The 24468-nt window shown below is 37.2% G+C and overlaps 1 protein-coding gene across 1 annotated transcript; it reads right to left on the reverse strand.

The window, feature by feature from the left end:
* Positions 1–1200: 1200 nt before the first annotated feature.
* On the reverse strand, positions 1201–24300 carry SLC25A32 (solute carrier family 25 member 32). The gene is made up of 7 exons (XM_020969750.2): positions 24059–24300; positions 18001–18151; positions 9981–10066; positions 8213–8370; positions 4105–4218; positions 3529–3674; positions 1201–1593 (listed from the first exon to the last, which is right to left on the reverse strand). Exons 1-7 carry the CDS (start codon positions 24210–24212, stop codon positions 1452–1454), a joined length of 951 nt encoding a protein of 316 aa, XP_020825409.1. The 5' UTR covers positions 24213–24300; the 3' UTR covers positions 1201–1451.
* Positions 24301–24468: the final 168 nt, after the last annotated feature.

Consider the following 24468-nt stretch of genomic DNA (forward strand, 5'->3'; position numbering starts at 1 on the left):
CCCTGCCCAATGCCTATAGGTACCTGATAAATGATTACCAAATGAAAAGAAAATTCATGTTGTCATGTAAAATTAGGTTTATCAATGTTATGCATATAGGAATCAACATCAGGATCTCATGAACTTTTTAGTATAATCTATTAGTTCTTGAGAAGCATGAATGAAAAGATTGTAGTAGAAACTTAAAACACATTCCCAGGCATAGCATCAATGCCTATATAGGAACTACACATAACATTATTTATGATTTCATCTTTATTTAAAAAACAGTACCGTTCAAAATGTAAAAATAGATCTATTTTCAAAGAACCATTTAAATATGGCTTTGAAAATGGCAAGTTTATTTACAAGAAACAGATGGTAGTGCAATAGCAGTCATAGGTACTTATGATAAATAAGAATATAAGTACTATTTCAACATTTTAGGGAAAAGGGAAAGGGGAATATCTTTTTATTTAAGCCGCTCCTGCAATGCCTCATAAAAATAAAATCAACAAGAATGGGCATAGGTACAGTTTGTATCTAAAACACAAATTTGACCAACCAGTGGCAACCATACAAGTTACAAGTGGGAAGATTGTTTCCCAGTTTATATATAATCAACCTGCCAAGTAACACAACCCCAACACTTCTGAACCTGCAAAGGGACTCTGTAAGTATCTCTGTTAAATGGTATGTATATGTTAAATCAAGACTGAGACACCCTTAATCTTGGGAGCACAATGAGGTTTGCAAAATCAAAAATATATTCAATGCCAGTTTTCAGAAAACTTGGATCTGGAATTAAACTTTAAATTAGGAGGGAAAATTGTTATTACAATAAAAACAGATTCCCCTCACTGCTTAATTGTGAGAGAGGGTATGGAATCTCATCAGAGTGCAAACTGACCTAAGACTAAAGTATTTTACAAGTGAATGCTTGTTTCACTGTACACTGATTCTGATATACTCTGAAATTTGGGCACTTTTTCCAGGAAACGTTCTAAAGTTTGAAATCAATCCTTTAAAGTGAACTATTACATACATGCCCCCATACATCCTTGCAAGGAGGAAAACTTCTTACTATTTGCACAAAGGCAGATTTTAAAAACCAATCCACACAATTCAGTTTGGCAATAAAGGCAAATCCATCTAATCCACTAGACAAATGTTGCAAAATCAGCTTCTATTTGAACAATAAAATGGACAAACTCACTGAGCTGTATGCTTCATGTCAGTTTTAATATTGTTTTGATGGCAGCTATTCTAGGCAAAGGCAGCCAAGTCACATAGATAAACGGGAGCAAAAGCAGAAAACTTGTGAGGATTCATCAGTTCTTTGAATTCTTTCAACAGTCCGAGGTTGATTTGAATTGTGAATAATGTTGCTGTGTACTGTTTCTTCCACGTTTTGTATTTCAAGCACTAAGGAGTATGCTGCTGCTGTAGCAGATATTTTTGTGTTATCTTCTTTAAACTTGCTCTTCTTCTCCTTTAAGACTAAGTAAAAAATGGAAGACATTTTCATAAACTAGAAAGGTAATACAACAGGCTGGAGTCACTCTAATCAAATTAGGGACAATTCCTTTGTAAAATCCAAGGATGCCTTCTTTCCTATAGAAAAAAAAAGTCAGTATACAAAATTACTAGTGTGAGAATACTGTACAAAATTATATCAAAACACTTAACATGGTAGGAAGAACATTTAAATTTCCACTTAATGGACCAGAGTGAACAAGCAAATAAAAATCATTGCTATTCAAAGCCTTTGTAGCGTGGTTTCTACACATTTAATTATTTTGTTTGTATACAACTGTTTATATACATTTAGTTATGGCTTACAATCCTCTCCTGACCTGATTAAAATAAAGGACAGGCAAAGAAGCCATAAAGACTCAAAAGCAATCTTTTTCAGGGACTGCAAAGAATCACTTTCACTTTTAAAATGATTTTATTTTAATATGTGGCTGCTAAAAAACTTTTCCCTTAAGACTAAATTGTGTAAGCCTACAGAAATGCTATATACCAATTATCACTCATCCACAATTTAATTTTATGGACACATAGTTTATGTGATATTGGTACAAAATTCAGAAACTAGGTACAGACTAGGCTCTTCATAAATACTTGTTAAAAAGAACTAAAGAGACAGTGTACAGGAAGGAGAGGTCAAATCCTGGATCATGCCATCACCCTTGATCATGCTTCACTTTTATGACCAAGACTGTTACCTATTATTCCATCTCTTCCTTTTCCTTACTGGATCCTAAACTATAACCCCTGCTCTACCTTCACTTTTCTCCCTTCCCAATCTCAACCCTTGAGACAATCAGTTCAACACTAACCTTTCCTGTACTCTCCTACCACAGATATCTCAGTCCTGACCCTGACTCTTTCCTAACCCTAACTCTGCATTAACCCCACCATCTACCTTTTCTGCTTTTACTCACATGTTGCCGAACAGAGTCCAATAAAGTCAAGCAACATGCTGCACATGTGTCCACTGCAAATTTATGTTAGCTGACCTGAACCAGGACCTTCCTGCAGCAAGGAAATCTTTTTGTTCCTCCCTAATTATCTATCCCATTCTCTGCAACAGCTATTCCTCCTATTTGATCTTTCCTGCAGCTTTGGAGCTGAAGACCTTGCCTCATGACTAAGAAAACGATGGCCATTCTGAGCTCTTCAGATGTCTCCCATACCACCCCCCCAAACTCCCACCATTATCTCGCACCTTTTTTTTTAATCTTGCTATATATGTACATGTTGTCTCCCCCTGCTGTACTATAAACTCTTTATGGGTAGGGGCTATTTCATTCTTGTTTTTGCATTCACAGTGCCTTGCACACAGGAGGTGCTTTAAAGTTTCTTAAAACTGACTGAAGGATGCAATGCTGGACTTGGGAAGACCAGGGTTCAAATCCTGTCCAGTACTTACTATCTGTGTGACCATGGGCAACAGTTAACCTCTCTGTGCTTGAGGCAACTCTAAGATTAGTGGCGACTATAGATATTGCCTCAGAAAACCAAAAATTAATGTTATCAATGTTCTACTGCATTTTTATTTATTTTGTTAAATATTTCTCAATTACATTTTGGACTATGTCTGACACCTCTGTCTTATTAGACTATTGCCTAAGTTACAAATGGGTTGTGATCAATCTTTCACAGAAGAAATCTGCTCACCCACAAAGCCATAAATCCTTGAGGTATTGAAGTAAATTTATCACATTAATACTCAGCTCTGGAAAAGGTCTAAAACAAAAGAGAAATGTAGGGATCTTGGCCACTTCCAATTCAGATATATGTGCACAGAATAACAATATATTTGTGGCATTAAGTGCCCAGCAGAAAACAGGTATTACACTGAGATAAAGTATCTACAAAGAGTCAATCTCTGAGTTGGGGCTTTCTCAGAATGTTTTAGAGAAAAGATTCTTACTTCATATAAAAAAAAAAAGCAAAATCCAAGGTCACCCACAGACTGGTCACTACTACAGCATTATAATCAATTAGACTATACGAGGCATTTAGCTGCTGCTACCTTACCTCCATGTCCTCTTCATTACATCAAGTACACCGCTGTAAAATATGTGTTGATCTTGAAGTCGGGCTCTCACTACTTGATATGGGTACGTTGCTGCCACAGCAAATATTTTTGACATTGCTGCAACTGATATATATTCTATTGTGCTCTAAAATAATAACACAAGATAGTTATGTCTTTTCTGGATATTTCTTGAATTGCACAAATTTTCTACTTTGAGCTTATAAGGTCTACTTTTAAGGCCTCTTAAATAATGCAGTAATGCTAAGCTAAAACAAAGCAACAAGTACTCAAAATGCCCTTAACTGTATTAAAATTTCTTAAATATATCCATGTTCTCTATTTTAAAAGATTTCCAAATGCTTTCCAATTAGAACACATATTACAAATGACATATTATAAATGACAAACTGGCAAAAGAGGAGAAAAAAATCAATTTTTAAGTATTGAAAATTGACACCAAAAGGTTAGTATGACTTAAATTTCTAGCATATTTGATGATTATCTTGACAAAGCCAATTTCAATTCACACATTTTCTATAAAAGTAAATTAGACTACCTTTTCAAGAATTTCTTACCAACTGTGCATCCGGTAATCTATTGATATGTGTATTGTACTTCAATTTCAGCAATTCATATGCCATGAACTGAAGTGCTCCATGTGAAGTTCCAAACAGCCCAGGCAGAAATCCCTGGAAGATAACCATCTTTTTCTTTAAAAAAAAGCTGCAATATCTAATTTGAAATAGTAAATAATTTTCTATCTCTTCTTAATATTAATATTTTATTTAATACGTACTTAAACACTGCAAAACTTTAAAGAGTTACTATGGTAAAAAAAAAATTCCCCACAGAATCATCATTCTAGAACTAGAAAAGCTGTTAGAGGCCACCTGGTCCCACCCCCTCCTTTTACAAATGAGGACTCTGAAGCCCAGGGATGACAAGGAAAGGTCACATTGGCAAGAGTAATGGATGGAATTTTAACCCAGGTTCTTTGATTCAAAAATCAAGGCACATTACACTGTACTGTGTCACTACCTTATGACTTCAGGTGATAAGCCATTCTAAACTTAGCTGGGTGTGTCCTTAGATGGCAGAAAACCAGGCCCAGATCTATACTTAAAAAGTCTAATATTTCAATGAATCTGCCTTTTCATCAATTATGCACCTTGGCGTGGTGCATAATACAAACTACCCATGCCTTCTGATGCTATATATTCCTGACATCATGTGGATACCAGGGAAGAATGCAGATTGTCTATTATCTCTTATTCTTAGCGTGAATAACTGGTCCATCTTCCTTCTTATATAAGTTAACATTTTATGAAATTTTTTTTTTGGCATTAAGCATTTCCAAATATTCTTTCACCCTCACACCCACCTTCTTGTAAATGCCTCTGAAAGCAAATGAAATATTCAGCACCTCTAGTCCCCTATCCCTCTACTGAGAAGAGATGAAGTTCTACCACGAGTCTTCTAGAATCAAAACTTTTTTTGCCTTTGAATTTAGCTGCCTTATAGTGTTTCTTTCAGTTACGTTACGGTAATCAACATTCATATTATTCTCATTGTTCTGGTTTGCTCTGCATAAATTCATAAAAGACTTTTCACACTTCTCTCAATATTTCATACTTGCTTTTTAAGGCACAATAACATTTCATTGTATTTATGTAAATCACAACTGTTTAAGCCATTCCCCAACTCATATATACCTACTTTCTGTTCTTCCTCCCTAATAGAGTTACTACTAATATTCAGGTATATATAGGACCTTTCTGCCTTTGACCTGCTTGGGGTACATTAAGCAGTAGTAAGATTGCTAGGTCAAAGAGCATAAACAGCTAATAAAACTTTACTTGAATTTCAAATTCTGATCCAAAAAAGTTAGTCCAATTCACAGCTCCAGCAGTCATTCATCTTCGGTATTATCATTTATGTCCTTTCTTGTGTACAATTCTTCATTAATAATATCCTGAAGTCTACTCTCACCTATTATACATTTCTCCATTGCTTTGAGTCAATCTACAATTAAAATTCTTTAGAAATTGTAGTGTAACAGGATGCAGCCATATAGTATCACTACAAAAATACCATTTTAGAAGTTGGAGCTTTGTTTTAAGAAAAACCTTCAGTCACTAAAAAGTACTAAAAATTTTCCAAATGCAATATGGCCCTCCTATTCAATTTTAGGCGCAGACCAACCTGTTCTGTTTGTCCAAGAAGAATGTATGTATATGTATGTGGGTGTGTTGTTTTTTTTTTTTAACAGACCAGCTCTGTCCATCCAAATGTATATATCTAGAGGTTTCCCTGACTTCAAACCCAGCTCTCTTATCAGCTAAGCCAATAATACATTTGCTTAAAAAAAAAGATTTCTCATGCTTAGGAATATGCTATTGAAAGGATCTTAACCTTAGAAAGGACTTTAGAGGCCATTTAGTCCAACTTATACTTAATTTCATTTAAAAATTATTTCCTTGAAACTAAAACCTACTTATTTCACACCAATATTTTTCTACTGCATTAATTAAGCACTACTATTTGCCAGAGAAGAGACACAGTGTCATGGATAGAAAACTGGACTTAAAGCCAAAAGATCTAGATTCAAATTCTGACTCTGATTTATACTGGCTATGTTAGCCCAGCCAAGTCACTCAACACCCTCAATGTTCTCGGCAATTTTCTAAGGTTAAGAATTTTCCAACTTGTACTGGTAGAGGGAATTTCCTTATGGGAGTTCATTATACCAATGTTATCACAGGTCTAGTCCCTATCCTTATTCTTCCAGTGAAGCTATATGGCTACAAATCATGGAATGCTATAATCTCCGATGAATCAAAATTGTAGGTCACCTAGAGTGGGTACAAATAGGCTGAAGCATATTAACAACAATTAATTGCATGTAAGAAACAGTGCACAAGATCATCTAATTCCTGACTGGAAAAGAAAGTAGGTCCAGTCATTTTGAGAGGGGGATAACACAATGCCCACAAGCATGCTACAGCAGATGAAGTTTTTTTTTTGGCCTGAGCATTACTGTGTTGGGCCTTGCAGAGGTAGCCTATAAGCAGGAATCTGTCTCTGACCCATCATAAGATTCCCTCGGTGAACTTGTCCCATTCCCACTTGTGGCTGTTCTCTGTGGCAATGCTGATGAACATGTCAATAATGTTAAGAGATCTACAGGAAGGCTACAACATGATAGGCAAATTCTCCTCATGAAGGACATATGGGAGGACATGGATAAGAATCATATAAAATAATAAGGCATGGATGATTTTTGCTTTATCTACATAGTTGAAGAATACACAATAATGAGATGAAATCATAGATCTCTAGTATGCACGTGATATTGTTTTCTGGGGTAAAGAGAATGGGTAGAGTAAGGTTGACAAACTACAGAGATGTTTACATTTTAAAACAATAAATTTTATTTAAAGATGGAAACACCATTCTTAGCTGGAGCTGTATAAAAACAGGGAGCGGGCCAAATTTGGCCAGCAAGCTGACAATGCCTGAGGTACAGAAAGGGAAGACAGGAAAGGAATGTAATGAATTAAGTAAAGACAGACCCCAATCAATTTTTTTTTTGCTTTTTGGTGAGGCAATTGGGGTTAAGTGACTTGCCCAAGGTCACACAGCTAGTAAATGTCATGTGTCTGTGGCTGGATTTGAACTCAGATCCTCCTGACTCCAGGGCCAGTGCTTCTATCCACTGTGTCGTCTAGCTGCCCCCCACCCCCAATCAATTTCTTGCACATAGTAAGCAACCAATACTCTCCTAGAGCTGATATATATGGGCCTCAGAGGTCTAGTACAAACTCTTCAATTTATATTGAATATATATATGACAAAACTGAAGCCCAAAATGTGAAGTGTCCTTTCCAAGGTTACATAGTTATAATAATAATGATAACTATAATGTAACATTTTAAATGCTGTAGCCTTTTTCATCCACAACTATTAAGGAGTCTTTGTAATTATTTCTGAGTTTATCTGTAGATACCTGGGAATAAATTTTGCTTATCTTGTCCACAGCCTTAAAGAGACTAAAGGTCTAACTAAATATAGGTTAGTTAAAATATGAACTGTAATTAACAGAAAACACAAGCCATAGTGTTTGTACTGAATTTGAAGCTGACATGTTGCCATCATGCGCATTACTGATCTGACACTGCTAATCCTCTTTTTAAGAATTTATTTACAATTGTAAACTGTAAAAAATATGAAAGATCCTTGCTTCTCTTATAATTTGATCTGTAAAGCAAGTAAAATATTCTTCTAACCACTGTTAAAATTGTTTAAAAGAATTGCTTAAATTGTTTAAAGCTTAAGCATTAAATGCATGCCAAATTACCTACATATCAAAATAAGATGCCTACAAGATTGTGAACGATTTTATCCTCCTCCAATCCATGTCACAGTGATGCATCATATGGCAGTAACTATAAATCCTAAAGAGATACAATACCCATACTGTGGGGTCATTAAAAATTTTTTAATTAAAGTGTTCATTAAAATTATTACTTGCTCATAGGCTCATTTCTTTTTTGAACCGAGTACTGGATCTTTCAGAATGTGAACCTGAAAGGTGAATGAAAATTTATGTGGCAATTAACTATGTAAATAACAGCAGATACAATTATCTATCATAATTATTTAAAAAAACCAAATAAAAAGTACCTTGTACAATCCACGTACACCTTCAAATTTATATATCTTTACAAGTGTATCCATCATTCCTTTGTATTGCCTCTGTGAAGCACTGACAACATCATACTGTAACATAAGTCGAGTCTTTGTTACCCATAATGGGTTTGTAATACAGAGTGTCATGGCCCCTGAAAGAGAGAAGTTTAATTACATATATACTTCTTGACTAATGAATGTTACAAATACTTAAAAGTATTGTTGAGAGACAAAGATGAACTCTCCTTGGAAACCAGGAAGTAAAGAAGTGATCTCAATCACTGTGCTCTCATCTTATGGTAGACCCAGTGGCCTTAGCTGCAGAAGGAAATAGTAGAGAAGTGGCATTTTGGGGAGCTGGCAAGATTTTATTGTGGACAGTGGGGCCTGTTGGTTATAGCACTCCTTGGAGCGGGGCTAAAAGGGGATCATAACTCACTCCTTGGGTACATTTTCAAGAGCTTGACCCGGAGTGAGAATCTGGGTGTCCCAAAGTAGGTAAATAATGAAGGTACTTAATGAAGCTGGTTTCTTCATTTCTGTCTGCTTCCCATTGGTTCTTAGCAATTACTCTCCCAATTCCTTTCATCCACCCCCCACCCCCGGGAGAGGAGAAGGAAAGAGGGAAAGGGTAGAGGAAGAGAAAGGGAAGGAAGGGTTATATTTGTTGGGTTTCTATGTTGCCTTTTTTGTTGTGAAGACTGGAACACTTTTCTCACAGGAATATTTTAAATCATTAGGTTGCTATACTAACCATCAAAAAAGCTATCAATTACAAAAAATACAATAGTAATGCTCACCAGGGGTAAAACAGGCTTTTGTGGTCTAGCATGGGAACTTAATTTCCATATATCACATTGTTTCTATGGAAAACATATAGGAAAAATATGGGAAATATCTTTTGAGTTCTAAAGAAGTGACTTATAAATTAACTTTGGAACATAAATCATTTGTAATTTGGGGATCATCTAAATATATGATTTTATAAATTCACACTCAGAGCACTTTGCTCTTTAAGTCAGTCATTTCAACATACTATGAATCATCTCCACTATAAAAAGAATAAATGCCTTATTCCAAGTTGTAATGTATTAGGCATTGTACAGAGCAAAGCAGACATAGGTGGAGAAAGTAAACTATTTATACCAACATAAACCCATACTCTTCCCCTATACTTTAACACCTCAATAAACTAAACCAAGTTCTCAATCATAATTCATTCCACAAAAATGAGATAAATAGAAAGTAACAAATTACCATGAAATTTTAATGATTTTACAAATATGTAAAACTATAAAAATAATTTTATAATTTCTTCAATACTATATATTTTCTGGGTTTTCTATGTAATTAATTAACATATATTGAACCCATAGTATATTAAGAACTGAACCAGATGCTAGAAGGGAATAAGTCACACTTCATATTTTTGTTCTACAAAACATACACGTGCCAGTCTATTAAACAATGTCCTAAATTAAATAATTGGGAAACCAAAACACTAATTTTTTTCTTTCTGTAGACTATATCATTTGTTTCCTATTACCAATGGATCTACAACTTTGCTTAGATATTGAAAATAAATTATTTCTAATCTATCCAGAGGAAACAGTCATCCCAAGAATTCCACATAATATCCAGTTTCAGCCAAATTAATACAGTTGAATGGAAAATAGTCACTATAAAGAAGGTATGATAAAACAACATTGCAGTTTTTATACACTGATGTGGCAGTATTTTTATGGATTACGCATTTTCTCACCAGCTTCAGCCGCTGAAACAAGGTATTCTGTTGCCTCCAGCCGTTCTGCTCTCCCCTCTGTCTTATATGATTTAATGGCATTATAGCTAAAAGAATTAAACAAAAGATTTCAAACATGAGGAAAGACAAACTATACATTAGTGTTTTGAGTTATTTGAAAATGTGTTGCTTAAATCAATTGTAATATTTAAAGCTGAACTATAATATAAACAAAAAATACTGGGCTTTAGCAGATTTCTCGAAAGCATGGCACCTAAGAAGCAGCATCATGAAAGCAAAAAGCAGTTCTGAAGTATAATTTTATTCTGTATTTAGTAATATCAATACTTCCTTCATGGTGGAGGGATGGACTAGATTTTATTTAAGTACATATTTGATCAATGATCTGACATAAAAAAAGAGACAAAAACAAGAGTATTTTTAAAAGGAGGAACATTCATTCAACAAACAAATTCAAATGTTTATTGAGTACCTATTACATGCAAGGCACTGTGACAGAGGATACAAGGGATAAATACAAAGTTTAAATAAGTTCATGTTCTTGATCCTAAGGTTAACTAAAATCAGAGATAAATTCCTTAACAATTAAAACAATTAAAAAATGAAATGGGCTGCTTCAAAAGGTTCTGGGTTCCTTCTTAATTGAGATCTTTGGGTGGCTATTTGTCAGATATGTTGCAGTGGGTAATCTTTCGTTGTAGGATAGACTGAATAGCTGCAGAGATTGCTTTTAATTCTCCAATTTTGTGATTCTGTGAATGGAAGGGAAAGGATGATAAAACAAGAGATGTAAAGAAAGAACCACAAGCCCCTGGGAACCAACTGCTTACATAGTAACTCATCACTCCACTGTACTATAAGGTTTACAAAGCACATTCCTCACAACAACCCTGTAAAACATTATTACTTCCATTTTATAGATAAGGAAATAGACTCTCAGAGAGGTTAAGTGACTTGCTCGCAGTTATATTATTAAGCCTTTGCCACTCCCAACCCGTTCAACACTTCTTACACTGCTTAAACTTAAAGGTTTTCAGTCTGAATGAGCTAGAGAATTGTGTTGACATTAACAGAAATTAGGTGAACAAGAGGAACTGCTTGCAGTAGGGGTCAAGGAAAGCCTGAATAGCTACTGTGGGGAATGTGATAAGGAATCTTCAAAAGATTAATAATGAAAAAAAAAATTGCAGAGTAGCAGTCAAGGCCCAGATTGGGTCAGAGTGTGTAAATCTGTAACAGAGCTAGTTGTATATTTTAATGACTTTCTCCAATAACTTTTGGTAATTCTGTAGTGAAAGCAGACAAAGTAGATATGAATGACTCCAGTTTTACAACTGGCTTAATAGGAAACTTAAAGGATTAAGTTAAGGGATTTAAAGTTCCTAGTAAAGCCCCATAGTGAGTAGGCTGATACGGCTAATCATGGGTCTACAATGGAAGCAATGAAATCAGATGGAGACTGAGGAACTTTTAATTATTCACCTCTCAAAACCTCTGTTTCCTCATTTGTAAAAATGAAGAGGCTGAACTAGATTACCTTGAGGTACATTCTAGCTTTAAAATTCTATGATTCCACAACTACAAGAATAGAGACCAGAGGTCATGATTAAGACAGAGAATAATTTCAAAAGATATAAAGGAATGAGAGTAGTCAAGGAGAAGGAATCCAAGAATCTGAGAAGTTGGAGGTGGAGCAGTTCTGGAAGTAACCATGGGCAGCTTACTGCTGAGAAAGTTGAGGTACTGTGAGTCCAATGTGTCAGATGTGCAAACAGTGCTAATAGTGGAAAATGATGGCATGCCTGTCAGTACTTTGGTCATTAAGTTAAGAATTATCTAGAAATCAGTAGTGCCACTGAGAAGGATGTGGAGATAGTAGATATTCGTGTTCTAGACTCAAAACAGTCAGTCAATAAACATTTATTAAATACCAACTATGTGTCAAACACTGTGCTAAGTGCTGGGCATACAAAAAGAGGCAAAAGAAATGCCTTCAAGGAGCTCACAATCTAATGGGGGGGAGGGGAGGAGAAGCAAATACGTACAGATAAGCTATATAAGTATAAAATAAAATTAAAAAATAGGAAATAATTAACAGAGGGCAGACACCAAAAAAATTGAGAGGAATTGAGAAATGCTTTATGTAGAAGCTGAGATATTAGCTGGGACTTAAAAGGAAGCCATTAGGCAGAGATGAGGAGGGAGAGAATTCCAGGCATAGGGGACAAGAGAGAAAATGCCTGGAATCAAGAGATGGAGTGTCAAAATGACTAATATGGAAATGCTTTACATGATTACACACGTATAAGTCATATCAGATTCTTATAGCCTTAGGGAGGGGAGAAGGGAGGTACAGAGGGATAGAATATGGACCTCAAAAATTAAAAAAAAAAAAAAAACCCAACAAATGTTAAAAATTGTTTTTACATGTAATTGGGGAAAAATAAAATATTTAAATAAAAAGAGATGAAGTACCTTTTTGTTCAACAGCAAAGAGGCCAGTGTCACTGGACTGAAGAATATGTGGCAGGGAGTAAGGTGTAAGAAGACTGGAAAGATATGTGTAGGGGCAGGAGGGAGTTTGGTTCTGAAGTGCTTTTAATACCAAACAGGACTTTGTATTTGATGCTGGAGGTGAAAAGGAGCCAATGGGGTTTACCGAGTAGGAGCTGACATAGCTGGGCATTCAGTTTAGGAAAATCACTTTGGTGGCTGAATGAGGGATGGATTGAAGTGGGAAGAAGTTGAGGCAGGCAGACCCACTAGCAGGGTATTGCAATAGTTCAGGCATGAGGTGATGAAGGCCTGTACCAGAGTGGTGGTGGTGTCTGAGGACAGAAGGGGGCATATTTAAGAGACGTTGCAAAGTTGAGATCAACAGGCCCTGGCAACAGATTGGCTATGGAAGGTGAGAGAGAGTGACAAGTTAAGGACGACAGCTAGGTTGTAAGGCTAGTGTTGTACTCTACAGTAATAGCAAAGGGAAGCAGGGGGCAGGCAGGGAGGAGAAGCATGGCTAGTAATGGTGGTAACATAATGGTCTAGAACAGGGGCTCTTAACTGGGAGGGTCTATGAATGTATTTTTAATAACTATATCACTATAATTGGTTTCCTTTGTAGTCCTATGTGTTTTATTCCACAGAAGTCTATGACACTAAAAGGTTACAAACCTCTAGTTTAGAAAGAGCCCTGTGATTGGAGTCAGGAAAACCTAAATTCAAATTCAGCCTAGACACTTGCTTTTTGATCTGGGCAAGTTGCTTTGTTTTGCCAGTTTCCACAACTAGAAAATGTGGATAATAGCACTTACATCCCAGGGTTGTTGTGAGGATCAAGGGAGATCATATTTGCAGAAGGACTTAGTATAGTACCTGGAACACAGTAGGTTCTATATAAACGCTCATTCCCTTCCCTGATGAAAATAAGAGACCTTCTATTTGGTAATCTTTGTGAAAAATTAATTCTATTATTGAAATGTCTTTTCTAATAACAAGACACCTTAGAGGTCATCTAGTCCAACCATTTCATTTTACAGATGAGGAATCTGAGGCCCAGTGAGGTAAAGTGATTTGTCCAAAGACAGATCAAACAGATCAGAGACTAGGACCAAGTTTCCCAACTCAAGTCTACTGCACTGCTACAAAAAAGAAAAAAAATAACAAATCTGAGAAATAACTTTTTTTTTATTTTAACAAAACTTATCCGCAAGCCATTTAGCTAACAATGTCAACTATCTGAAACAGTCAAGAAAGTAAGCAAAAAAGATGTCACAAATTAGATGAACTTTACTCAACGGAGAGTCCCTCAGGAATTCACTTATAATTTACCCATATTTTATTTGTAACTCTAAGAAGCCTGGTCATCAATTAGAAAGAGAGGGAGAGATAACATTAAGAAGCAAGAGATGACAGTAAGAGAATAGACAAAACATTTACAGACAGAAACAAACCAAAAACAGGAGGGGAAAGCATAGCAATCTAGGATGATGAACAAGTGGACAGAGTCCACTCCACTCACTTCAACACGAGGATACCATTGTATTACAGCCTAATAGCCAGTGACTCTGAGTCATTGGGAAAAGTAATTTAACTGAACATAATAACCTCAAGAAGTCCAGGAAAAACGTCATTCAAAGGAAGAGGGTGTAGAGGTAGCACAGAACTCTTACTCTATCCAGTCTGGGCTCCAGAAAACTATTATGATTTTGCTGGGAGACTTAAAAAGGGGAAGGAATATCCATCATTTTCCCCTCAGATGAATGTCTCTGTACCACTGACAATGACCAAGGCAACACTACTGCTTTGTAACTGAGGCAAAATACCAAAAAGGAAAAGATTACCATCACCTAACAAACACTTCACAGAGGCTTTTTAAAAAAAATAACAAATAGGAAAATTTAAAAGAATTAATTTCTTGACTAATAAGAGAGATACAGAACTGCAGACAACAGACAAAAATGGAAAATATCTGTAAAGATGTTATTACAAACTTGTTTCACCATCAAAATTTGTGGAGTCACCCACATAAGCACTTTAACATCTTATACAGCTGTGCTGCATGAGGAAATGGAAATGGCACTGAAGAGAACAGTTGGATCAGACCAAGTGTACATAAAGGAGGTCTGACTAGCAAGTGACACTATTTTTAGGTGTTGAGGAATTCTCAAGAATTGTACCCTCAAGGGAAGAGTACAAAAGGTATGGACCCTATTACATAATTTACTGCTAAGCCATATACCTACTTCTCTCCCTCTACAAAACCATTCATTTTTTGTTTTATTGATGTCTTTCGTTTTTACCTTACATTTTTTCAAAACACGTAACTTCCCCCTTCCCTCTCTAGCCAGCCTCGTCCTTACAAGAAAGATTTCAAAAGAAAAAGAAAAAGCAGTTCAACAAAAACAACTATCAGGTCAACTGAGTCTGACAGGTATTCCACCTCCATAGTCCCTCACTTCTCCAATAAGGAAAGTATTATTTTCTCAACTCTTTTCCTGTGCCAAATGGAATCATTATAATCACATAGCATTCCATTTTGTTTTATTTTTTTCCATTTAAATTGTTGTAGTCATGTATACTAACTCCTTGTATAAGCTTACTTCATTCTGCATCAATCCATATAAAATTGTCCCATGTTTTTCTGAATTCCTTACTTTGTTTCTACAAAATGTAAGCTCCTTGAGGGCAGGCACTGTATCATTTTTGTCTTTGTTGCTCTAGCATCTGACCCATAGTATGTATTTAAAAATTCTTGATGTATTCATTAATGTGCAATGATATTCTGATGCTTTTCTGAACTACAATTTCTTTAGCCTTTACCTAATTGTTTAGCACCTACTTTGTTTCCAGTCATTTGCTGTTATGAATATTTTAGTGCATACAGGATCGTTCTTTGTTTCTGACCTCCCTAGGATATATGATTTGAGTCAATGAATAACAGACCAATTTACAGTTCCACCAACTGCCTGTGTAAATATAATTCCATCATTTTTACTATTTACTACATTTACTATTTCCATCTTTTGTCATCTTTGTCAATTTGCAGGGTGAAAGGCAAAATACCTCAGAATTGCTTTAACTTACATGTTTATTACTGTCTATCAAAGTTTTTTATAAGAGTGCATTTGTGATGAAGTTATAAGAAGGAAAAAGCAGCCTTCTGCAAAAAAATGTTTTACAGCAGATCCCATGTGCACAATCACATAAAAGAATAAAAGATACAAAGAAAACAAGTTCTCACTTGTTTCCTTGATTATTAAAAAAAAAAGCATTTAAAGGCCCTACTCCAAAAGTGCTTCCCATGCAGATGCTGAAACCAAATAAGATACCCTGAAAAAATGTAACACAAATTTAACTTTGTTCAAATACTGTCGCATACACCAAGAAGATGCGTGTTTACCACTGTCATAGAATGCACGTGGGGAAGGATTTCTGAGATGTTCTAAAAGCACCTGTTTGTAACTGTCATTTTGCTGGTTGCAACAAGCCCCAAAACAACACAGAACCTTCTAAATAAGATGTATAAGAACTCAATAGTTTGGCCTAACTATCCAACCTGGGGGAAAACAAACAAAAAACAGATGAAGACTGCCTGACGATAAATTAAAAGAGCCTTCTCTTAAATGGAAAGCTGTCTTCTACTATAGATACACAGAGATCATGAAGGCTGTTACATAGCACCTTTCCAAGTCCTTTATACAAATCTCAACAAGTTGGTGAGGCTGATAAAAGGAAGGGTAAATACTACTTTAAAAAATCCATGCGCTCTCATAGGATATCATAAAATCTTTATCTGACTGAATGATAACCATATTCATTCATCAGTAAACATACTTTGGACAAATACTACAGATGGACAAATAATGTACTTTTCAGAAATTATTTTATTTACTTAGCATCATTCTTAATAAGCCTGAGCTTCTCCTTAAAGCAAAGGCTGATTTTTAAAATACCAAAATGCTGCTGCTGATGCCGTATGGCTGTGAGTCATAAAATACAATGCTTTGCACACAGCTGGTGTTCAATAAATTCTTGTTGATTAATTGGTTGAATACTGCAGTCCTTAAAGAACTGAACTTGAGGATCACCCAAAGAGCAATGGAGAAGATATATGGTGGTTATGAGAAGATTGGAACACATTACAAATAAGGAATGGGCAAAGCAGTATAAAATGTGTCAGAGAAATACATAACTGGGTAAAAAGATGGACTAACCTAATAGTGAGAATGAGGGACAACTGATATGCTTCATTAGTATTCATACAATGTCAAAAGACCTAGAAGAAGGTTTTCTAGCAGAGTGGGTCCCCTCCCTCCAAGGCAGATTTACAGGAATCAGAGAAGAATCACATAGCATGGGCATGCATGGATGGTTTGAAATCTATACCAACTCAGGCTTTCTTCCCATAACATATCATAATATGACAAAGTTGTGTGTTCCTATGTGTTTATGGTAGAGAATGTTGAAAAGGTATTTATATGTATGGTAAGGAACAGTAAATTTGGAGAATTGGGTTTAATAGCAGAATTCTGCTCCATTATGACCCCAGGCAAGTTGCTTAAGTTCTCTGGGTCTCAGTTACATCTATCAAATGAACCAACTAGATTAGATAGATGATTTCTAAGGTCCCTTCTGGCTAATGAACAGCAGGAGAACATGACAATGTTACAGTCATATGTGTTTTGTTCTCTCTGTGTCCAAAAGAATTGCAGCTATTTCCACATAGTAGAGATAGAATAGGTTTTAAAGCAGACCAAAAAGAAGAACTAAGAAGTGAAGTTGATCAAATGTTAGAAAGCAAGTAAGATGCTGTGGTCCTCTTGAGGCATCATCATTTGTCTTCTCAGCCACCCAAGCTCTCTCTCTTTCACCCACAGTTCTCATATAGTATTGTCGTATGGTTTTTAAGGTTATGTGAGAGCCAATATTCACTTCTGACCTCTCCACCCTTCCAGGTTCACAATATGCAATTTTGTATTCTTAGAGAACTTCACAACTAATACCTCCTCCCCAATAAATGACTGATAATCATGGAGACTACATGTGACTATAATCCACAGACAATAAAAAACATTTTCATTTTAAATGTTAGATTCAAGTTCCACACCTTCCCAGAAATGGTTAATCAAAATTGTTACATAATGGCAAAATCAAGGTAAGTGACATTCACTTCTTCGCCCTGTACATAAATACCCACTATCAGAAGTAAACATGAACCATGAAAGAGCAACACGTGGACATTAGAAGAAAAGTTTACTTCTACTGGAGACTGGACAAGTAATTTTTTATAAGGGAAAACTGAGTAGTAAACCTACATTAAAAAAGCCTTCTCTTAAATGGAAAGCTGTCTTCTACTATAATAGATATACAGAGATCATGAAGGCTGTTACATAGCACCTTTCCAAGTCCTTTACACAAATCTCAACAAGTTGGTGAGGCTGATAAAAGGAAGGGTAAATAATACTTTAAAAAATCCATGCACTCTCATAGGACATCATAAAATCTTTATTGATATACTTACAAGAAAAAGTAGAGTCCCCACGATAAACCTGCACCCCACACATTTGGAGTTACTCCTTGATAAAGACCTCGTAGTCCATCAACTTTCCAAATAGTGGTCAAACAATGTACCATTCCTTTATATTTCGGTCTCAGTTCCAGTCCGTCACTCACTACACAATAAAGCATATAAAAATTAGTTAAAATTGAATTCTACCTATTCTAATTCAAATGAAATATTGATAAAGTGCTTAGTACAGTGCCTGGTAAATAGTAGGTACTTTAAAAATATTTATTCTTTTCTCTTTCCACCTTCTCCCTACAATCAAGCACCTGGGAAGGACATCAAAGATCATTTAAACCAACCCCTTCATTTCACAAATAAGAAAACTGAGGCCTCAAGGTTAAGATTCTCATTGATGGTTAAAAAAAAGGATACATAAATGCTAACCTTGTATAAATCTTTTCCTATGTGAGAACAAAATTCTGAAGATAAAATCCCTTATGTAAGCAAAAATTGCATTTTAAATTTCAGGTCCACACAGTACTTCTTGAAGCTCTCAAAATGCAATAGAAATAACTTGTTCATGATCACACAGTTATTATTTTTCTTTAATTGATGGCTAGCCCATGTTGGACAAACTACTCAATAAATTCCAGTGGCTCCCTACCACCTTTAGAGTACAGAAAACAAAACAAAACTCCTCTGTTTAGCTTTTAAAGCCTTTGCAACCTGATCCCAAACTACTTTTCTGGCCTGGAAAAAATATTTTTGCATTGTTTTTATTTGTATTCCGAAAGCTTGACACAATATCTGGCACAGTTGATACTTAATAAATGCTTGCTGATGTATTAGATATTGGATTTGAACCTAAGTCTTCTTGATTTCAAGGCAATTCTCTATCCACTACATTATGTTGAAGTAATGGATAGATGCTTGAAAGGGGCAAATTTAGACTTCACATAAGGAAAATTTCTTTCTTTTTTAAATATATATATTTTATTTTCTCCCCAACAATTTTTAAACTTTTTTTAAAAAAAGTTTTGAGTTACAAATTCTATCCTTCCCTCTCAACCCCCTCCTTGAGATGGTAAGCAATCAGATATAGGTTATACATATGCAATCATGTAAAATATTATAAGGAAAACTTAACAGAGTTATTCAAAAGTGTAATGTGCTGCCTAAGGAGGAGGTAGATTCTCACTCAGTGGAGGATGTTTATGAGCAAAAGTTGTGATCACTTGTGCATGTTGTAAAACAAAGCATTTTTTTCAGGTATGGGTTAGACTGAGATCCATTTTAACTCTAAAATTATGTGAAAATGACCTTCAAATAAAAAACAAAAGAAGTCAATTCTCTTAATGAATGACAAAATGCTGAACACTGAATGTATATATACATAAAGGGAAAATCAGATATCTTTTCTTCAATCTGACAAACATTTTAAATTGTAAAAAGTGACAACTGTGTCTTAGCTAGGAGAACTCAAAATTTCTGACAGTTTTGCATCTCTAAATTGTTTTAATAAATAAAGCAGGTCTCCCTCCCTTTCCACCACACCCCCAGTGGAGATTACAGAGGAATCATTAATAGCTGAAAAGGAAAGTAAATCCCTTTCATAATTAATCTGTCCAATAGTGCTGTTTAGCTACTCCTTTAAATGAATTACTCAATTTTTCTCTTACTCTTTTTGACGCTCTCCTTGGGTTTTAGGTTTCTCTTCCTCTTGCATGTCTTTTGATTCAGTAAACAACCTCCCTATTTTTCCCTCCTTCGTTTCTTTCAACATGAAGCTCATATCACTGTAATACTCCCCAGGTGAAGCTAAGAAACACCTGGCTTGTCAAAGGCCAACTGATTATAGCTCTAGTCCAAAGATCTCTGCGTTTACTTTTTAAAAAAGTTATGTGTCAAAATTCTCATAATTATAGGTAATTTCCACCCTCTTTTCAGACAATTTTATTCCCTACTATAATATTTTACTCTATACTATACTCAGTCAGAGTTATGTCCATGCAGGACTATATAATGTTTGATCATTTCAGTTGTGTCTGACTCTTTGCAGCCCCATTTGGGGTTTTCTTGGCAAGGATACTGGAATGGTTTGCCATTTCTGTTCCCAGCTCATTTTACAGATGAGGAACTGAGGCAAACAAATCCTGTGCCCAGGATCACACAGCTAGTAAACTGTCTCAGGCCAAATTTGAACTCAGGTCTTTCTGACTCCACACCTAGAACTTGATCCACTGCACCACCTAGTTGCTCTAAACCACTTTATGTAGGATAATAATTATAATAATAACTATCATTTACATAGTACCAGCTGCCCTAGTACTATTATATACAGAACTTATATACAGAACTTAAAAAGAAAAGCAAAATATTTTATCAAAGAGGTATATCACTAGAGCATAAAAATTCATTACTAGAAAGACAGTACACAAAGTGAAAACTATTAAATGAAGATGTCTCATCCTGCATGACCTGCCTCCCCTCTTCCAACCTCCCTACTAGTTTTACACTTGTCTTAAAATCTTTAGCTGCTGGGAAGTTAGCTAATAATCAGTCAACAAAAATTGAGCACCTGGTGAATGAATCACAAAAATTCAATTTAAAGCATGTTCATTAAGTACCTACTATGTACAAAGGATCAGATACAAAGATAAAAATGAAAAACTGACCTGACCCTTGAGAAATCTGCATGACAATATGGGATACAACATGTACACAGATAAAGAAATACAAGATAATTTGAGGAGGAAAAGGGCATTAATAACTAAGAAGATTATCAAGGGTTCTTAACCCTTTTTGTGTCATGGATCCCTTCTCATAATGCTTTTAAATGCATAGAATTATGAAGGAAAGCAATTATATTGAAAATTACCAAAAAGCATTTTTTAAAAAAATTCACAGACCCCAGTTTAAAAACTGTTGCTGTAGAATATCTTGCTTGGTGAACACATCAGCTCCCAAGGTTTCCATTATCAACTCTATGCTGCCAATTCCAAGATCTAAATCTCCAGTCCTTACTGCTCTTCATCAATGGCTACCACCATAGTGCAAATTTTACCACATATCCGGGAAAAAACATACGTACACACACACATATATATATATATATTTGTATGTATACACACAGTGATAAACAGTAATAAATTGGTGTCCTTGCCTCAAATCTCTAAATATAAAATGCTCTATTTGTCATTTAAAGTCTTTTACCACCTGGCCCAGTCTTCTGAGACTATAAAATCCAGCAACACCTGCCTTCTTGCTGTACCTCACACACTATACTCCATTTCCTGTCTCTTGATTTTGTGCATTTTCACTGGCTATTAACCATGCCTGGAGTATTCTTCCTCTTTATAGTCAGCTACTGACTTCACAACTCAGCTCAAGTCCCACCTTCTGCAGAAGGCCTTTTCTGGTCCTTCCACTGTGTCCTCTGATGCCTTCCCTCGGAGATAACCCATCTGCTCTGTATATTTTCTTTTATGTTCATAGTTTTTGGTATGCTGTCTCCCTCATTAGAACGTGAACTTGAGGGTAGGCATCATGTTTTTTGCCTTTGTGTGAATCCCCGGCACTTAGTAACAGTGACTAGCACAGAGTATAAGCCTAATAAATGCTTGCCCGCTATTGATTAACTCTGCTTTTAATCTGGTCATCATTCCTATTTCTTCCTCCTCTTTCTCCTCCCTCTCTCACAATGAAGGAGTCAGCCAATAGGATGCCAGGCTCTGTTAGGTGTGTTTTAGATTTATTTTGATAGGAACAAGGCTTTCATGCTATTTCTAGGTCATCTTCACACCACACTCCTATCCCTTTAGGTACTACCTTCCCCTATTAGAAAGGGAGTTCTTTGAAAGCAGGAAATGTGTCTCGCTTGCTTATATTCGTATCTCCAACTCTTAGTACAGTGTCTGGCACATAGTGCTATTAAATACTTAATATTCTCTCTTCCTTTTCAAACTGTCATTCAGTTCCCCTTTGAACAGTTCCAGGAACAATCACTGGTTTATGTAGTTTCATTTGCTCCTCAGAGCAAATGTATGAGGTAGATACTACAGGTATTATTATCTCCATTTCACAGAGGACAAAACTGAAGCTCATGAAGTCAGTAAACATAAAGGATGAGACGAACTCAGGCCTATCTTGCTTCACACTACTTCATAATAATTGATTGTCTAATGCTTTAAGGTCTGAGTTTTCCTCACAACAACCATTTGAGTTAGGTGTGCAACTATATACCTATTTTACAGAGGAGGGTCTGAGATAGGGCTTTCCTATAGTTACGAAGAGAGTAAGCTCCTGAAAAAAAAGACTTGCACAGCCCAGAATGTTATTCATACTATGCTTTCCACATCATTGGTAGGATCACAGACAGATCGTAGATTTAAGTTAAACCGGCATATTTCACATATGAGAACAGGGAGGCAGAGTGACTTGTGTACACACACACACACACACAAACAAAATAAGTAGCAGAGGCAGGATTGAACCCCAGCCCTCTGACTCAAAATCTGGCACTCTCTCCCATTGTACTACACTGAATATTACTGTATATCATACAGAATCCTTCAATTAGCTCCCAAGGAAATGAATGGAATTCTCTAAATAATCAGACAGACCACTCTCCAAATCTAATACTTGAAACAAAACCTGATCTGTATGCAATTAAAATTTTAGACAATAATAAAATTAACAACTTTAAAGCTCAGTTGTCCAAGTAGACTTTCCTGAAAGTGTAAGAAAATTTGCTGTGCTTTCTCAATTTTGTTTCCACAAAATATTTTTTTGATCCTGAGGTAGATAGTGCAGGTATTATTACCTTCATTTGACAGATGAGGAAACCCAAAGAGGTTAAATGCTTATCCAGTGAATAAACATCAAATCAAGCACTCATTAAATGTCCTTTTGTGCCAGGCAAGGTGTTAGACAGGGGATATTTGTTGCCTCCCCCAATAGATTCTGAGCTCAGGGAGGGCAGGGCTAATCTTTTGCCCCATCACTTAGTTGGTACTTAAGTTCTTACAAATTGGTAGACTGAGATCTACAGGTACTCAACTACAGGTGGAGACAACAAGCAAACAACTTCTGTAGATGCAATATTAAGTGCAAGAACAATTGGAGATCAGCACTAGTATTAAGTGGACCAGGAAAGGCTGATTCATCAGGTAAAGAGATTTGAACTCTACACCTGGGGGTCATAGTAGCAATTTGTGTTTAAGAAGTTCGAAGCTATAAAGGTCTGTGTCGGGGATGGGAACCTGTGGCCTCGAGGCCACGTGTGGCCCTCTAGGTTCTCAAGTGCGGCCCTCTGACCGAATCCAAACCTCACAGAACAAATTCCTTTTCAAAGGGCCGCACTTGAGAACCTAGAGGGCCACACGAAGCCTCAGGTTCCCTACCGCCAATGCAGACCCTTATAGCTCAGAACATATTAAACCCAAAATGCTAATATGGCTCAAACTTTCCAAAAATCTACCATGGCCTCTGACGATGTATTTCTTTATGAAAGGGAGTTAGGCAGTGAGTTCCTGGGGAGTGGGTTTCTTCGTATCCCCAGCGCTGAAAGTGCTCGGCACACAGTAGGCGCTTAATGGACAGTCAACCCGAACCCGCGTTCAAGGCCTTGGCCGCAGGTAGCAGAATTCCCTAAATCTCTCTGTGCCTCAATTACTCAGGTAATTATAATTTGGGTATTTCCAGAGGAGCTGCTCGGCAAAGGTGCAGACCACAGGAAGAGGAAAACCATTTACTCCCAAACCTCCGGCCGACAAGCCGGGTGCGCTCCTCCCCGCCCCCAAGCCTGCTGTCGTTGGGTGCCCTGTCACGTGCTTGTCTCACCGTAACCGTCCTCGTGGCAGCGCCTCCAGGGTCCCCCGCGCGGGCAGCAGGTGGAGGGCTGCCACTCTTAGCGACGGCCCGAAAGCTGCCCCGCGTCGGCAGCCCAAGGGCCAGGTCCCACGGAGGGGAGGCCCCCCAGGGCCGGCTCCCCGCCCCCCCCCGGCAGGGCTGGGCGGCCGCGCGCAGCTGCCTCCGCCTCCGCCTCCCCCGCCGGGGGTGGGCGGCCTCTTACCGGCGAAGCGGATCTTCACCAGGTCCAGAGGATGCAGGGCCAGGTTGGAGAGGACGCCGCCGCTCACGCCGGCCACCAGGTTCTCGTACCGCACATGACGGAACACTGTATATACAGGCGAGGACCCCGCCGTCGACTGGCCCTGGGCCGTCATGATGTCGGGAGCCGCGGACACCACGGCGCCCAGGGCCGCAGAACTGGGACGAGATGTCGTCGCCGCCACTGTAGCGGCTATCGCCGCCTGGATCGGCAGAACAGCGCGGGCCACGAGCTGGGGTCGGCGCGACCTGCGCGCGGGCAAAAGACAGCTCGAGGGGCGGGGGGCGTGGCAGGGGCGAGGGGAAGGAGGCGCGGCGGAAGCCGCCGAGCGAGCGTGCTTGCAGGGTGGCGCGAGGTGGCAGAAGGCGCAT

The sequence above is a fragment of the Phascolarctos cinereus genome, unplaced genomic scaffold, assembly GCF_003287225.1.
Source record: "Phascolarctos cinereus isolate Bilbo 61053 unplaced genomic scaffold, phaCin_HiC Scaffold_4;HRSCAF=312, whole genome shotgun sequence".
In the NCBI taxonomy this organism is placed as follows: Eukaryota; Metazoa; Chordata; class Mammalia; order Diprotodontia; family Phascolarctidae; genus Phascolarctos; species Phascolarctos cinereus.

Excerpts from the sequence above, each read along its gene's own strand:
- SLC25A32 (XM_020969750.2), bottom strand. The coding sequence starts at position 24,212 with ATGACGGCCCAGGGCCAGTCGACGGCGGGGTCCTCGCCTGTATATACA. Across the intron at positions 4,219-8,212 it reads GTGTACGTGGATTGTACAAG|GGATTTCTGCCTGGGCTGTT; the intron begins GTACTTTTTATT and ends GTTATCTTCCAG. Across the intron at positions 1,594-3,528 it reads GTAATGAAGAGGACATGGAG|GAAAGAAGGCATCCTTGGAT; the intron begins GTAAGGTAGCAG and ends TTTTTTCTATAG.